The 17,198-nt window shown below is 42.7% G+C and overlaps 1 protein-coding gene across 4 annotated transcripts in view; it reads right to left on the minus strand.

The window, feature by feature from the left end:
- Positions 1-17,198, minus strand: part of Frmpd3 (FERM and PDZ domain containing 3) — a 139,071-nt gene that overhangs the window by 40,748 nt on the left and 81,125 nt on the right. For all 4 annotated transcript variants that reach the window (XM_078034421.1, XM_078034419.1, XM_078034418.1 and 1 more), the window contains 3 exons: positions 7,778-7,882; positions 3,713-3,820; positions 786-917 (listed from right to left, as the gene is read on the minus strand). In XM_078034421.1, coding sequence (XP_077890547.1) covers positions 786-917; positions 3,713-3,817 — 237 coding nt within the window. In that variant the 5' untranslated portion in view covers positions 3,818-3,820; positions 7,778-7,882. The remainder of the gene's footprint in view (positions 1-785; positions 918-3,712; positions 3,821-7,777; positions 7,883-17,198) is intronic.

A 17,198-nucleotide genomic window follows, 5' to 3' on the forward strand; every position in this document is an offset into this window, starting at 1 on the left:
TTGTCTTTCCTACTGCTGAGGCTCTTGTTTGGATCTGGCTGACAGCTGAGCTTGAATAATTTTTCTTTCCAAGAACTCATTTGTGTGTGTGTGTGTGTGTGTGTGTGTGTGTATGTATGTATGTATGTGTGAGATTTTGGTTTTTGTTTGGCTTCCATGTAGGCTCTTAGCCATAGAGTAGAATTTTTTCCCAATTGTCCTTCTCCAATTCTTTCTCATCCTACTTGGGAAACCTGTTTGCTACTCTGATAATTCTTGGTGCTTCATATTGGTAAAATCCCATCCAGAGTCCTAGATTTCTTCAGCCTTTTTTCTAAATGGTGTGGGCCAGGAAGATCACTTTTTCCTACTCTACCTTGGAAGATAATATAGATGACAGGGTGTCCATTCTTGGCCCTACTCAGCCAATTCCCAACTCTTACTTGATTCCATTTTCTGACTTTTCTATATCACAGCCTCATCTGAAAGGCCAATTTCTCTTCAGGAAGGAGAAAAATTTAACAAGTGGGCTTTCTGGGAGACAGAAGACTATTTGTCAGTTCAACATTCTGGGTGCCATGCAGTGAATCACTCTTCTCCCTGGAGACCAAGACTAATGAGCTTTCCTTAGGTCACAAAGGGCATTGCCCAAAGGCCCTCTGTAATGGGTAGTAACAAACTTAGGTATGAAATATATCTTCTGGGACATATCATTACGAATCTTCTAGGGAGGGAGTGCCTTGGGTCCTCTTCTCTAGTATAGGCCACATACAAAGCTACTGGGCCAAGATAAAGGAGTTACTTACATAAGCCAGGGGCTGCTTGTCTTGAAGAAGCAGGAACTTGTGACTCTGTTCTGGCCCAGCATATTCAAGAACAAGAGCAAAGTGCTCAATGTACCTCAGGGAGAGGCGGTCCTGTAATGTCACCATTACATCCTGTGGAAGAAAAAGAGCCTTGAGAGGGTGATCTTTTTTGGCTTTAATTGACTCACAATCATGTGAGGAGGGGATTGAAAGCCAAGCACAGTAGTCCCATGGAGAAGGCTGAGACAGACACTAGCCTTTATTATGGCCCAGGTACTGGGCTCCATGAAGGCTGCCCAGTGGCCTGGGCCCTGGAGAACACCACAGGTATAAGGGATGGAGGCAGGCATTCCAGAAACTTCCTAGGTGATGCATATGGCAAAAGAAGGTCATGTCCATCTCTCCTTCCTTCCTTTCCTTCCTCCCTTTCTCCTTCCATTTGACAAACTATTCCCTGAGTGCCAGGCACTGTGTTGGTTCTCCCCTTATCTCTCATAAGTCAGAATGCCCACTCGAGTTTGTGTGTCAGCTCTTTCCTTTAGGAATTAGCAAAAGCTACATTTCTATAATTAAAAAAGTATACTATTTCCAGATTCATAATCTAATTCAAATGACTTCAGTTACTGGCAAAATGTTCATTTTTGACCATTGCTGGCTTTTAGAGACAATCAATTTAGCAACTTGAAAAATGTGTCCATGCAGAGGAACTATGTCACGTGTCTGGTTTACAGTCATAAATCTGACTACTTCTGGGCTCCGTCTGCTCTGCTGCCCTACTTTTAATACTAGGGCGTCTGGAAACATATTGGTGGGGGCTGTCCAAATGTCAGTTTGGAGACTTCTGCCATCTATTTGTTGTGACTTCAGCATATCCGCTGGGTTCCAGTGTGTGTGTTCAGCATCTCTCAGCCCCCAAAGCCTGGAAAGAAGCAGGCTTGGGAATGCAAAGCTACCTGACAGCCAGCAATGCCAAACAAGCCCTTCAGTGAACACAGAAAGGCGTTCAGCCATTTAAATAGTAGGCTGGAAATTGGTGGGTACTTGAGAGGATCTCTTTGTGTTATCCAAGTAGTCACAGAGGCACCAGTGTTGCTGGAGCTCTGGCAGGGACAGATGAGGTTTTCTTTGCAGTTCAGCTGCACTGGGATTGTGGACAGCCAAGCCAGCAATTGCCAACTGGTGTTACAAGTGTAATGGTCCCTGTGCCAGGCTGTCAATTCACCCAGGTACCTCTCTGGGACAAGTTGCTTGGCAGCCTGTCAAAGTTCCAATGAATAGCCAGTGCACCCTTACTGAAGTCAGAGTGAGACTGCAAGTGAGGAGAACACTGCTGTCCTGGAAGGCTGGGGCTATGGAGAAGCCATGGTAGCAGTGACATGTTGGGGGAAGAATACTCCGAGAAGCCTCCAAGGGGAAAGAGAGGGGGTAAACACTCCACTGTGGAGACAAGCTTCAATGTGCATAGCAACCCATGAACAAACACCAGGGAAGATTTTGACACAATAAGATATCCACATCTGGAGGAGTGGACATTCAGATACCCAGGGTTGGCCTAATTGGTTCTGTTTCACTGGTCCCTCCCATATTCTGAGACCTTCAAGAGCTAAGAGACCATCCCATGACTCCCTAAGGAGTACATTTTGATCCTAATTCTCTGGGGGACCTGCCTAGGCCTAAGCCTTCCAAAGAAAGCTTTGATTCAATTAATATGGATTAAGTACTATAAATTGTACCCAAGATGCTACTGGAACTTTGAGAAGCACACTTCTTCATCTTTCATGGACTATCCCCTCCCCCTGGAGAACATTTAGTGTCTCTGACCTTCAGACACTAAACACTGTGGCATGACAAATCATTGGGATAATATAAAACTCCCTTGGACATTTCCAAAAGCTTTCTAGGAATGTGTAGTCCTTACCCTGCTAGAAAACTACTGGCAAGGCCCATTCCAGGCATCTGTTATCTCTTTTTTTTGCAAACATTTACTGGCCCAGGGGCTTTTATATTTATAGGGTTGTCTTGGCCCCAGTGTGGGAACCATAGGTTACCTATGGGTCAAGCAGGTTTTCTGGGTAGGTGCTATAGCTACATAGCAGTTTGGGCAGCATTGATTGCATTAAAACATTAATTCTGGGGATGATATTTTCTTTCTGGAAATAGTCTAGAAGAAGCAGAACAGATATTTCTGTCCTATAGTAGAGTCAACCTTGGGGTAAATCATATCATGGCTTATACACCTAGGCACTAAGAGAATCAGTAGGACTTTCCAATACCTGGCTGATCTGTACAATCACAGTTTTATTAATTGCTCTTCCTGTGTAAATAACAGCCAGGACTGAGGGTGTAGCTCAGTGGTAGTGTGCCTGTCTAGCATATGCAAGGCCCTGGGTTTGATCCCTAGAACTGAAAAAAAAAAAAAAGCCAAAGCAGTTGTGGCCAGACTTTTTAAATCTTGGTTTGGTGCTTCAGATGTGGTTGTTATTTAAAAAGCAAAGCATGGCTCAGCTAATTTCCCAAGAGACCGCATTTGTTTATTTCTGTGTGTAAACTTGTGTAGGTGTTATTGTATCAATATAAATTGCTTTTGCTTTATAAATGGCTTAATGATCTTCACACTCCTTAGTTCCTAAGAGTCCTGAATGACCCTGTGTTACATGAACATAAAGCAGGTGACAAGCAGATGCGTACCCATGTGCCCACACACATTTTGACAATTATAGTCCACAATTGAGCATGCAAATTTCCGCCATCAGCCATATCTGAAGACTATGCATTTTTGCAGCTTTGTGTTCATAAGCATTGGGAGCTCAAAGGCCACCTTGCTCCAGCAGTAGCAGCATGTGCAGTCTCAGAGGAATGCGAGACAAACAGCTGTGTGTCCTCTGTAGAGGGCAATGTTGACCCAGGAGAGGAGACTCTGAAGGTACCTTAACAGTGGTCCGGCCATCAAATGTGAATGACTTGATCTGCCCGTTCTCTAAGAAAACCTTCAGGACGTTGGGGATGAGGAGGAGAGCTTCCTTCTTCATCATTTTCTAAGAACAGGTAAGGAAAAGTCAAGGAGAAGGCTCATTTAGAAGGAGGGGGAAGCCAGAGAAGGGTATGGAAAGGAAGGGACAGAAGGTTAAGGAGACAGAGAGTCAAAGGGACGGCAGGGCAGAGACAGAGAAAAAAGATCAACAATAATGTTAGGTGGAGACAGAGCCAAATTCCCTAAAGACATTGGAAAATATAAAAAGTACATCTCTCATATGACATCACAGTGCACTTGCATTCTCCTGTGATTCAAAGTGTGGCAGCTTTGGGCAGTGCTTGGCCCATTTGAGACCACTGTATACAACCTGAAGACTTCCTTTGGAGCCCAGCTTACTCACCTCAGCTTATCACCTATACCTCCATTTCCACCAGGTCCTTCACAAGCCAAGACTGCTTCCCAGTCTGTGCCTTTGCTCTACTGTTTCTGCCCTTCTATGGCATCCTTATCCCTCTCTGACCTGGCCCCTGCCTACCTCTCTGGAGTCATGTCTTACCATTCTTGATATCTTCATCTTTAATAATTCTTTGTCCTTCAGGGACTATCTTGCTTCCTACAGGATACTCAGCAACTCTGACCTTGAGACACTAAATGACAATAGCATGAAAAGTCAGTGGGATGATACAAAACATCCCCATATGGTTCCAAAGCTCTTGGAGGGTGGGCAGTACTGATGTTGATAAGAACCACTGGCAAGGCCTTTTCAAACACCTGATAACTAAATAGCGACAGTTTTCCTGGTCCAGTGTTTTCTTTATTTATAGAGTGGTGCATGCTAATTTCTCAATAAAAATTCATTAAATAAAAGCTATTCATTCTGCTTTCCTCTTTTCCTTCTTGGAAAACTCCTATTCATCCTTCAAAACCCACCTTAAATACGTATTCTATAAAGACTTGGTCCAATATCATCATATACTTGAACCTTGTTTCCCCATATATTCCTATAGCAACCTATACACACCTTTCTCAGTGTCTGCATACACACACACACTCACAAACATGGTTTCTCTAATAATCCACATGTACCATAATATATGTATGTATATTCAAATACATATATATATATATATATATATATATATATATATATATATATGAAATTAGAAGTGGGCTAGGAGTTGATTCAATAATTCCATAAGTGCTCATTTTTTGTGTGTGTGGTGGTGCTGGGGATTGAACTCATGGCTTTGCATATACTAAGCAAGTTATTTACCTCTGAGCCACATCCCCAGTCCAATAAGTGCTCATATTTTTGAAGACTATTTGTCTTTCATAATCAAACAGTAAACTCAGAGTACAATGACCATGTCTGTTCATCTTTGTAATTCCAACACTGAACTGGGTTCCTGGCACACGCTTGGTTCTTAACAAATGGCTGCGAAATGAATGAGCAGTAGGTACTTACTTGAATAATTACACTCATCAAGAGGATCTAACCATTTCTTTGGGCCAGCATCATCAGTATTCTATAGAAACTCACAGGCTGAATAGATGGCCAGACTTCTTGATTCAGAGAGCATTCACTAAGCCTCTCCTCTCTATCAGCTCTATGCTAAATCCCTAGGATGGTGACAGCAAAAATGGAGGACTTGAGTCCAGCATGACACTATTGTTATAGTGACCCAACATTCACATATCTTATGAAACCAAACCAAACCAATAACATAAAATGGTTAAGGTTTCCAAATAAGCTGCATTGGGTTTTGATTCTCAAGGAGATGGTAGATGTGGATTATTAGAGAAACCAGATGAGAACAGTGATTGGTCACAGACAAAGCATTTCCACAGAAATAAATAAGTTCTCTGGACTTGGAGTACTGGCTGGCAGTGGTGGGAATCAAGAGTCAAGTGTGTCTGGGGTCAAGCCAAGGTGGGCGGTGATGGGATATAAAGTTGGAAAAGTGTGACTCCCTGATCCTGAGATGACTCTCTCCTGCCAAGCCCAGAGGCCCCGGAGCCCCAGGCTGATGACGCTCAGCGCTGGCAGGTTTTATTTAGCACACTGGGTTGGACTCAGATAATTACTTAATTGATTTTGCTTAAAAATAGAGTTGACAAGAAACGCCCACAGGATTTATTTTTGCTCTGGCTGCTTAATAAAGCCTTGGAACACAAGGGGAAAGGATGATAGGACAGCCCGGAATCACCTGGACTTGGACTCACCCAGGTCCCAACAGGCTGCTATGGTCCACACCAGTGGCAGTGGTGCAGTGGGCATTGTTATGACTTTACATGATTTCCTGAACATAGAGAGAACTAGAAGACTGATGTGTGTACCTCTCCAGATAGGAGTCTCAAACCACACTTGGTGGCCTGTCCAGGAGAAAGAGAATTAACTCTGGATTGGTTGTAGCTACTACTGTGCATTCAGGTTGGGCTGGAGTGAGGTCTTGATTCTACCTGTGGCCTACCTGGGAGGTATGGAGAAGGGAGTCATAGTGGAGGAAAGACAGCAGAGAAGGGAAAGAGGAAGGGAAAAGGAGAGAAGGAAGAGAAAAGGAGGGGAAGGGAGGTCTTTGAGGGAGTTCTGTACTGGGTGTCCTGGCCTCAGTTGATTCCTCTGTAATGTTGAGAAAGGATAGTCCATACTTTCCAGATTCAAGTCATATGTACTTGGGGTATCCAAGGATTCAAGACACACATGTCCCCTTGGTGAGTTGGACCTCAGGATCTGCTTCACCCTATCTGCAGGAGCTCCCCCTTCTCCCTCTTCTCTCTGTGAACCAACTCCTGTTACTCTTCAATCTTTTCTTCCAAGATTGAGATGGATCTCATCTACCAGTTATTCAAATAGCTTGTCAGTGGGGTCTGTTGTTTTTTCCAGCCTTTTTCATACAGGGATAGAGGAGGGCACATGCTGGGTTTGGAGATGAGTATCAGGGAAATGGAGATGGAAGACAACTGTGTCCTCTATCCTTTCTTCTGAGTGGCTTTATAGAAGCGCCTGGCATTCTGCTATTTTCCTGCTCATTTTCCTACTTGTTCTGGGCTTGCTATCTTCTCTCAACAATTGCAGCTGTGCCTCAGTACATAAATGCTAAGGGCCTCTGACAGCTCAGCCTGTCACTGCCTACAAAAGCATACAAGAGCCTGCTAGCTCCAGTTATCCCTATCCACTGGGATGTCACCAACTTCCACAGATTCCTAGGGGACTTTGGCCGGGATCCATGACGGCTGGACACACATCTTTTTGCTCTCCATTCACCTCTTCTCATCTGAAGCAGACAGCTAACTGCCTGTAAACATCACAATGCAGTGAGAAACACTGTGGGCTGGCCAGTACCCCCCAGATCAGCAGCTGCATGACATGGGCTGTCAAATATTACTGCTTTTCAATATGCTACTGCCCAGCAATGGGTTCTCTATTGTCTCAACTGAGTTGCTTGTCCCCCAACACTACTGAGAGGTATCCAGTGCCAGGGATCAGTTATTTACTTTGCATCCCTTGTGGGGCTGGGAACACAGCAAGTGCCTAATAAAAACCTCATGATTTAAGAAGAGCCTGAATTATTTCCTTTTGGCAGATTTGCCCATCACCACAGTCTTCTCCAGTCAAGATGTGGAGTTGCAGGAGCACTTCAATGTGAAGAGAGCTCAATTTCACCAGCTGCTTGTTCTCTGGATCTTCAGAAAATCATTACTTCCTTCCTGCTTCTATCAAGTAGCCAAAAGATGTTTATGGAGCACTTGCTCTGAGTGAAAGCTATTGTACTAGGGACAGAAATTTCTCTGAGCACCAAGAGCATCCTAAGTGAATCAATATATGATTCTTCTCCAATGCCTAGGGCCTCTCTGGATGCTGCACACTTCTTTCCACTCACTATCCACTCACTCACAGCACCAGGATCCTCCCGCTCTGACCCCTTCTGAATGATTGAGAGGAGCCTCAGAGCGAGACTTTGACAGCCAAGATGACTCTGGCCAAGGGCTGAGAATAGGGAGTTGAGACTATACTTACTGCGTCTATTTCTCCAACTGCCACCTGCTCAGAAAATCGGACCTTCACAGGATTGGACCTCAGCTTGGCCTTCTTCGCAGCACTGATGAAGGCAGATTTGGGGGACTGGAAAAATAACACAGAGAGCTGGTAAGTTCTCCATCCCTGGGAGAAACTTGACTTTGTCACATCATAGTTAAGATGTTTTAGTACAGTTGCACTTTGCCTTACTGATCATGAAATCAATAAATAAGTATTGATTACCTACTAGGTGCAAGGAATCTGCTAAGGATCATCTCTCTATGTGATTGGTGAGTGGTGCAAAAGCTGAGCATGAATCTAAATTTGGGTAAATTGAATCCTATTATTAATGCTCTAAGCCTAGGGGAGTTTGCAAAAATTCTTTAGTAATAACATATATTGAATTTTTATATATTTGGTTTCCTTAATATGGGATATGCCTAAATGGTGGATTTTATTACATCTGAATACAAGCTTCCCAAAGGAGTTACAAAAATGATCATATTCATTTCACAGCTATGCCCTGCCCCTAGGAAGGAGGCGCATAACAAATATTTTTTAGATGTGGGAGAAAGGAGATTCAGCACTCCAAAATGACTCATCTAGTTTCCACACTACTCAGGAATAGAGATTTGAGAGATTTAACCCAGGTCTCCTGGATTTCTACTTCTGGGTTCTACCATTTTGTTTATCCAATTTTGTAAGAAATGCTCAAAGAATCAGCTAAGTTCTGTAGTTCTAGAAAACTCTCCCAAAAATTCAGCAGGAAGTATGATCAAGAAACACTTGAAATTACAGCCAGACCTCCATATCCACAGGTTCTGCATCCTTGGATTCAACCAACCACAGATCAAAAATATTTGAAAAAATTGCATTTACTCTGAACATTTACAGATCTTTTTCTTGTCTTTGCTCCCTAAATAATACAATATAACAACTACTTATTAAACACATTGTGTTTGGTATTATAAGTAATCTAAAGATGATTTAAAGTATACAGGAGGATGTGGGTAGATTATATAAAAATACCATGCAATTTTATATAAGGAAATTGAGCACACAAGGATTGGGTATCCATGTGGGGAGGTTGGGGGGGGGGTCTAGGAATCAATGCACCATGAATACCAAGGTGATTTTTAGATCCCAGACAATCTAGCAGCCAGGAAACACATGTGGAAGGGCATCCTCATGTCTTTATGGACATTTATTCATTTGACAAATTTAGGAAGGTCCTACTATGTATGTACCCCAGACACTGTTGAACAACAACAACAAAAACTTCCTGGCCTTATGGAGTGTCCATTCCATCAGGGCCAGACAGATGAAGAACAAGTGTCTTGAAGGTAGCAAATAAGGACTATAGTAGTCTCCCCTTATCCATAGTTTCAATTTCTGCCACTTCAGTTCCCCATGGTCAAACTCAATTTGAAAATACTAAATGGAAAATTCCAGGAATAATTCACATGTTATAAATATATTGTTACTCTTGTTCTATGATTAGTTATTGTTGTTAACCTTGTACAATGCCTAATTTATAAATTTAGCTTATCATAGATGTATAGGAAAATAGTATATTTATAGTTCAGTACTATTCACTGTTCTGAGTATCCACTGAGGAGAGTCTTGGAACATATTCCCTGCAGATGGGGGGTGCTACTATATGAAGAAAACTAAAGCATGGTAATGAACTACACAAGAGAATGTGTAAGAGAGGATGGGAGTGGTGGGGGTGTTACTTTAGCAATTTTGAAGCCTATAATACATTATTATTAACTAGTCACCCTGCTGTGCAATAGATCTCAAATAGATCTTCAATGTGAACAGAGCTCCTGATACTTCATAGTTGAACAGCATCTCTCTGTTGCCTCCTTTTGCCCCAGCATCTGGTAAGCTCTGCTTCTATGAGTGTGATGTTTTCAGATCTCACATATAAGTGAGATCATGCTCAGACAAGCAGCTGGGAGCTGGGTCATGTAGGGTCTTGTAAGCCCGGGTGAGAACTTCAGATTTCACTCCAATGGCCAGTTTTGAGCAGACAGTGTCTGATGTGCATTTTAAAAGATGTCTCTGGCTTCCATGTGGAAAATAGAGTGTATGTATTGGAAGGGTGGGGAAGTGACAGTGTAGGAAGACCAGTTAGGCATGTCAAACTGCAATATTGTAACTGTATTTATAATACAATTAAAATATGATGGCGGCTTGGCTGGAATGGTTAATAATGGAGATGATGAAAAGTGGGCTATTTCAGGATATAGTTTGAACACTAAGCCATGATAATATGTTGATGGGGTGTATATGGGGTGTGAGAGAGAGAGGAGTCAACTAGAAGAATGGGGTTTCCATTTACTGAGATAAAGACTAGGGGCAAATCAGGTTTGGAGCCACTTCAAACCCCTTCCCCAAAGGGCCTTGCCATGGAGAGACTGTGAGTCCTACAATTAGGAATTTCTTTGTTATGGCCCTTGCAAGGGTCTCTGACAGCTGGAAAGACAATATATTAAGCTATTATATGCCATTTACACTGTGGTTTGGATTCATTTGCCAAATCAGCCATAGGAGGGCAGGGCCATAAGATAAAGACACACCAGAAACAAAGGTCCTTATCTGGTCATGGGCCTCTGGCCCAGCTCTGGTTGGAACCAGCAATCTCATTCCATACAGAGGGCAGATTACAAAAAGCCACTTGTTCTACCTGAGTCCAGCAGGAACTTGAGCAGTGAGTCTTGGTCCTGGCTGCACAGTAGAAATGCTTAGAACTTTTAAAATTTCCAGGGTCCAGGTCCCACCCCAGACCAATTACATCAGAAGTCCTGGTGTTGGCCAGGCACAGTAACACATATCTGTAATTCCAGCAACACCGGAGGCTGAGGCAGGAGGTTTGCAAGTTTGAGGTCAGCCTCAGAAATTGGGCAAGGCCCTAAGCAACTTAGTGATACCCTGTCTCAAAATAAAAAGGGCTGGGAGCTGCTTGGTGGTGCATCCCTGTAATCCCAGTGACTCAAGAGGCTCAGGCAGGAGGATTGCAAGGTCAAAGGCAGCTCAGCAACTTAGTGATGCCCTGTATCAAAATAAAAAAAAAAGGGGGGCTAGGGATCTCACTCAGTGGTTAAACACTGTTGGGTTCAATCGCCAGTACCAAAACAAACAAACAAACAGCTGGGGTTGAGGCCAAAGCATCAGTATTATTTTTTAAAGCTTCTGATGATGTCAAGGTGCAGCTAAGACTGAGAACTACTGAGCTAAAGGAACCTTAGAGTTATCCTGAGCCATGGAGGCAATTTGTTGGCAGCTGATGATATAGCGCAATGAAATCCAAGGCTGGAGATGGTTGTAGAGAGTGATTACAGTATCGATTGTTCATGGAGTCAATAAATGCCTTTGTGTGTTGCACAGCCAGGTGCTCAAATCCAGGGTGGGGGCTGCAGGCTGATGCAGAAGTAAAGGGAAGGGGCAAGACAGAAATATCTGTACTTCTGCTTAGCCAGTGCTGTTTGACTCCATCTCCACAGTCACCCGACTTCCCACCAAGGTGCTACAGACAATTGGTGGGTGGAATCTTTGTTGTACCTGACAGCCACCCTCTCGCTTCTCTGTGATCATCTGCAATCAGATGGCTCCATGGCATAGTGTGGAGCAAGGCATCTCTAGAGACCTAAATGGGTTGTGCAGTACACTCTTCATCTAATTTTTTTTTAGTTGTAGATGGACACAATGGCTTTATTTTATTTATTTATTTTTATGTGGTGCTGAGGATCAAACCCAGGGCCTCACCTTCAGTGGTAGAGGCAAGCACTCTACTACTGAGCTACAACCCCAGCACCCTACCCTTCATTTTTATATGTGAAACAGAGGCCTAGGAAGAAGGTATGGTTCATCCAAAGTACCAAAATAATTGAAGAGCAGAGCTGAAACTAGAACCCAGAGTTCTTGAACCTTGGATTAGTGATTGTCTCCCCACAGCAGGCTGAAGCTGGAAGTATATTCCTTATCTTTCATCCACTGATTCTGGTTGCACCTTGGTCTGATTTAATGATTTCGAACAGATGAAGAACTCCAACTGGTATCCTTTTATGTATTCTCCCACAGTGGAGGGGAACAGCATTTTTGTTCATCCTCCCCCAAATCCTAAATTAAATTCTGTCCTGGAGATGTTTTGTTTCAATCACCATAAAGTGATAGATTCAGATATTTACAGGAGCAAAACCACAAAGGAGGAAGTGGAATTGCCAATATTTTCAGGGATTATAATCATTTCTGGTGTCTGTTTCAGAGCTATTTTTAGCTTGTTTATGCCTCATTCCTCATTGACCCTTGTCTTGTTGGTCTCTAAGACACCATCATATTCTCAGTCTTCAGCCTCGATTGCTAATGGTGACTCACACATTGCCAGTCGGTCTCTGCTAGATGTCACGGAGTCATGTCTAGCCTTATGCTTAGACACACAGGTGGGGCCTGTCTTACTGGGGGACATAAGGCAGCTCTCAAAGGTCTCCCTGTCCTGAAGCATCGTCAAAGCTCAGTTATGGAGCCTGAAATTCTTAATACTAGGATCACTCTTTTGAATTAAAATACTGAGAATTGGGAAAGCCCAGGTCAAAATGCAAATGAGATATCAGGGAAGGGTGACAAACACTTCAGGTCCCAGCAAATAGCTGGACTGCATGGGCCAAAACTTGCCCAACTATCTGTTTTTGTAAAGAAAGCTGTAATTGGAACATGGCAGGCTGTGACCTTCACTTATATATTGACTGAGGTTGCTTTGGGGTTACCTCCGTTGGTCTGAAAAGTCAAAAATATTTACCATATGTCCCTTTATGAAAAGTTTGCTGACCCCTGCACTAACTTATTAGTAATGTGCTAATTCACTGCTTCTAAAACTTGCCCAAAGAATCGAATCACTGGGGAGTGTTTGTTAAAATACAGAAGCCTAGGCCCAAATCAGACTTAAAAAGGCAGAATCCCTGAGAGAGTGGGGCCCAGGAATCTATATTGGTGAAGATGTCCTAACCCATTAAGCACAGATTAATTGAGTACCTTAAAGCTGGGACATCTGAGCTCTTCACTGACCCTATTTTCCTCCAAGCAGCTGGGAGTCTCATTTTGCAACAGGCACCCTTTCTGGCTAAAATGAATTTTGGCTTGAAACACAGGAGTAGAATTGCTAAGTACCTCTGGGGCCACTGCAAGCCCCTTGAAGCAAATATGAAGCCAGCAGCTAGGTGGAATAAGGAATTGGAGAGAGAGCCTGCCTCTCCCTCAGGGATGAATTTAGCAGCTGGTGATTCTTTGACCATTTTTTTTTTAATTTGGTGGCTCTATTAGTACAGATTTCAGAGCTGTGATCATTCATATCTTGGCCAAAGTCAGGTATATGGTCAAACCTTTTCATGCAAGATAGGAACCCACTTTCTTAAAGTTTTATTTTTATTAACACATAATAATTGTACATATTTATGGGGTACAATTTGATGTTTTAACATGTTTTGTTTTTGTCAGCTATTTACTGCTGTGACTGAAGGATCCAACCAGCACAGGTTTATTTAGGGGCTCACAGTTTCAGAGGTCTCAATCCATAGACAGCAGTCTCCATTCCTTGGGGCTCGAGGTGAGGCTAAGCATCATGGTGAGAGAGTGTGGCAGAGGGAAGCAGCTCACAGCATGGTGATCAAGAAGCAGAGTCTCCACTTGCAAGATACAAATATATACCCCAAAGCCATGCCCTAATTCCTACCTCCTCCAGCCACACCCTACCACTTCAGTTAATCCCCATCAGAGGATTAATTCAGTGATTGGGTTAAGACTCACACAACCCAACCTTTCTCCTCTGAGCCTTCTTGCATTGTTTCATGCATGAGCTTTTGGGGGATACCTCACATCCTAACCATAATATATACATTGTATAATGATTAAATCAGGGGAATCAGCAAATCCACCTCAAACTTTTATCGTTTCTTTGTGATGAGAACATTTAAGATAATCTCCTCTAGCTCTTTTGAACTATACATTATTATTAACTACAGTCACCCTACTGTGGAACAGAACAGCAGAATATATTCCTCTTATCTAACTGTGAAATTTAAAAATGTTAATCTCAAGGAGTAGAGAGCTAAATGGTGGTTACCAGAGGATAGGGAAGGTAGGGGGGATTGGGAGAGGTTGGTCCACAGCCCCACTTTGATTACTGTAATGGCTGGCATTCAGGTTCCTGCTTGAAGCTTTGATGGTTTTCTGATTTTGCCTTTTTGCTGGCTCATTGTCTTTGACATCTGAGCCTACTTACAATCAATTCCCATAGCAACCATTGTGGGCATCTAGGATAATGGAGGGCAGTCATGGTTTCACCAGGCCATTGATGAGGGTACCAGGCAGCCTTTCTTCCTTCACTCAGGACTGTCTGGTGATGAACCCGACTTCCAAGGCCTCCCATAAGCTACACTTCACTCTAACCTCCTCCTTCACCTATCTCCAATATCACCTTCTATTGCATTTGGTGGTTCTGCCTACAGTTTTGTGCACACAGTGGGTTTATTCCCATTTCTGGATTCACTTCATGCTGTTCCCCTCCCCTCCTTATCTTTCACAGCCCCCTACCCCCACCCTTTGCAGTACTGGGGATTGAACCCTGGGCCAGTACTTTTATTTTTTTATTATTATTTTTGAGGCAAAATTTCACTAAATTGCTGAGGCTCCAAGTCTCTGGGATTACAGATGTGCATCACCACACTTGGCTCCCAGTGTCCCTTTTGACCAGCTAAATGCCATTTCTCTTTAAAAACTTAGTTCAGGTTCTAACTTGGTCTTAAATCCTTCCCCAATCCCTCCATTCTCCTCCCTGGATTTCCTGCAGTATCCCTATTAATCCACACTGATATAGCTTATCTCGCCCATCAGATTGTACAAGAAGAGATTATATTTTATATTAGCATTTCTCCCCCTAGTACTAAGCACATAGTAAGCACAACATAAAATATATTAATTGATAGCTAAGATTAATAATAAATTAGTTCATTAATTCAGCAAATATGGTTTGAGTATCTACCATCTATCAAAAACACTATACCTCAAGAAGCTCTGTGCAAAACCAGTTCTTCTCTAGTGGTTTCCATTATTTTGTATTTCCCCCTGGGCAAGTGGCTCCAAGCACTGGGGATTCAGGCTCTTTTGGTATAGGCTAAGTTTTCAGTATCAGAAAACTAGGATTTCCTTTGAAGGGACTGTCTGGACCTGCTTTATCAGAGCCATTCTAGGTGACAACCCAGTATTTTGTTTATCTATTTTAAAATATTTATTGAGGACCTACTATAGGCCAAGGCCTAAGTGTACCAAGACTTGTAAATATTCAGTCCCTCACAGGAAACAGTTGGTCACTCAAAGATTAAGGAACACTTGTAGATAACAGAGGCTTAGTAAGTGCCTATGTAGTATGAGTTGAGGAGTCCTGGGAAAGGACACTGAAAATAGCCCCACAATGATCTTCCATGGTACAAATCACTCTGTTAAAAGGAAAATGTCAAATGAAAGATTTCACATCAGAATCATTTGAGGGAACCTTTTCAAGAGCCCCATTTTCAGATTCTGATTCAATTAGTAAGGGTTAAAGCCTGAGTATCCATAGTTTTAAGAGCTGCTCAGGTGGTTCTAATGAATAGCCAGGACCAAGAACCATTACAACTGCATGCAGCAGTAGGTATTAGACCTTTATCAGTTATGGAATATAGGAGCAGGAAGAAGCCTTAGAGATTATCTAGTCCAGTGTTTATTAAATTCTATTGGTCATCAGAATCATCTGTGGATCTTATTACAAACATTGATTCCTAGGTCACACCCTAGATACATCAGGAGGCTGTTTTCTGGAATAAATAATCAAGCTTATTTATGGCAAGAGTTCAATAAGAGGCAGTAGTCTCCTTAAACCCATGAGGAGCAAAATGCCTGTGATGGACACAGTACTATTTTCTGAGATGCAGGAATATAACACTGAACATGTTGGGGGCTGTCAAGAAAATTTCACTATACCTTGAGAGAGAAGATTCAAGATTCTCAGTCAAGTCTTGTTAGTCACATACAGTGACTGTGTACACTGAATTAGTAAATACTGAACTGTTGTTCCAGATTTCATACAGGGTATAATCTTACCCCACCCCCCAAACAACTCACCCTGGTATTCTGTGTGTATGTATGTGGTACTGGGAATGGAACTCAGGGTCTTGCACATGCTAAGCAAGTGCTCTACTACTGAGTCACAACCTTAGCCTTTATTATTTTTTTTTGAGACAAGGTTTCACTAAGTTGTCCAGACTAGCCTCAAACTGGCAATCTTCCTATTTTAGCCTCTAGCATAGCTGGTGTTACAGGCATGCCTGGTAACTTATTCTGGTAGATTCTTTTTTCTTTGTTTCACAAGAGAAAATGAGGATTACAAATATTAAGTGACTTGTCTGTGGCTGTCTCATACACAGGTACCACAGCAGGGATCCAAACCCTGTCCAACTGGCCCCAGAATGGGAGCTTCTCACTACCATGCACTGCCCCCTACAGTTTCCATCCTTTGGGCATCTCCATATGAAAGCTGACTCAAGAAGGCTGGGTGTTGTCTTGTTTGACTTTAGCTGGGAACTGTGTGCACTGGACAACTCAAATTTTTCATGCTCTGTGCATGTCTGCAAAGGACAAGGAAGGTGCTGTGATTATTGATTTTGCAGGTTACTTATAAATTTTAGCAAGTAGGCAAATTTGCAAACACAGAATCTGTTGATAATGATGATCAAATGAACACATGCAAGGCTGCCATTCAATTGGAATGCGCTGGAATGGCCACACTGGTTGTAAAATATTAAAAGATTTTTTTCACACTGGTTGTAAGTAGATGCTGCCCTAATTTCCTGGGTGCCATCTGACCTCTCCCCTGAGACCTCTTTACCAATGTAGACCAAAACCTGGTACAACTAGGATTCCTTCAAGACTATGTTCCAGTTGTTTTTGCTGGTTTACATTCTGATTGGTTGGCTCCTGTATAGGTTATTAAAGATTTTTTTTTTGAGTACTGGAGATTGACCCCAAAGGTGGTGAGTGACACCCCCAGTCCTTTTTCAAAAAATTTTTCTTTGAGATAGGTTATCACTAAGTTGTCCAGGCTGGCCTCAATCTTGTAATCCTCCTGCCCCAACCTCCTGAGTTGATGGGATTATGAGTGTGTGCCACCATAATCCAGCTCAGGTTGTTAAAGGTTTGACTATCACCTGTGTGTGTATGCGTGTGTGTGTGTGTGTGTGTGTGTGTGTGTGTGTGTGTTTGCTCACTTCTATACTCCCAGGCTAAGCACAAGGCTAAGAAGTAGAATGAAAACTTTTGAGAGGGCAGCAACCATCTCTGCCCTAAGTACTGCTACATTCCCAGCCTATAAGATTGCCCAGAACAGAGG

This window comes from Ictidomys tridecemlineatus, chromosome X (assembly GCF_052094955.1).
Source record: "Ictidomys tridecemlineatus isolate mIctTri1 chromosome X, mIctTri1.hap1, whole genome shotgun sequence".
NCBI lineage: Eukaryota > Metazoa > Chordata > Mammalia > Rodentia > Sciuridae > Ictidomys > Ictidomys tridecemlineatus.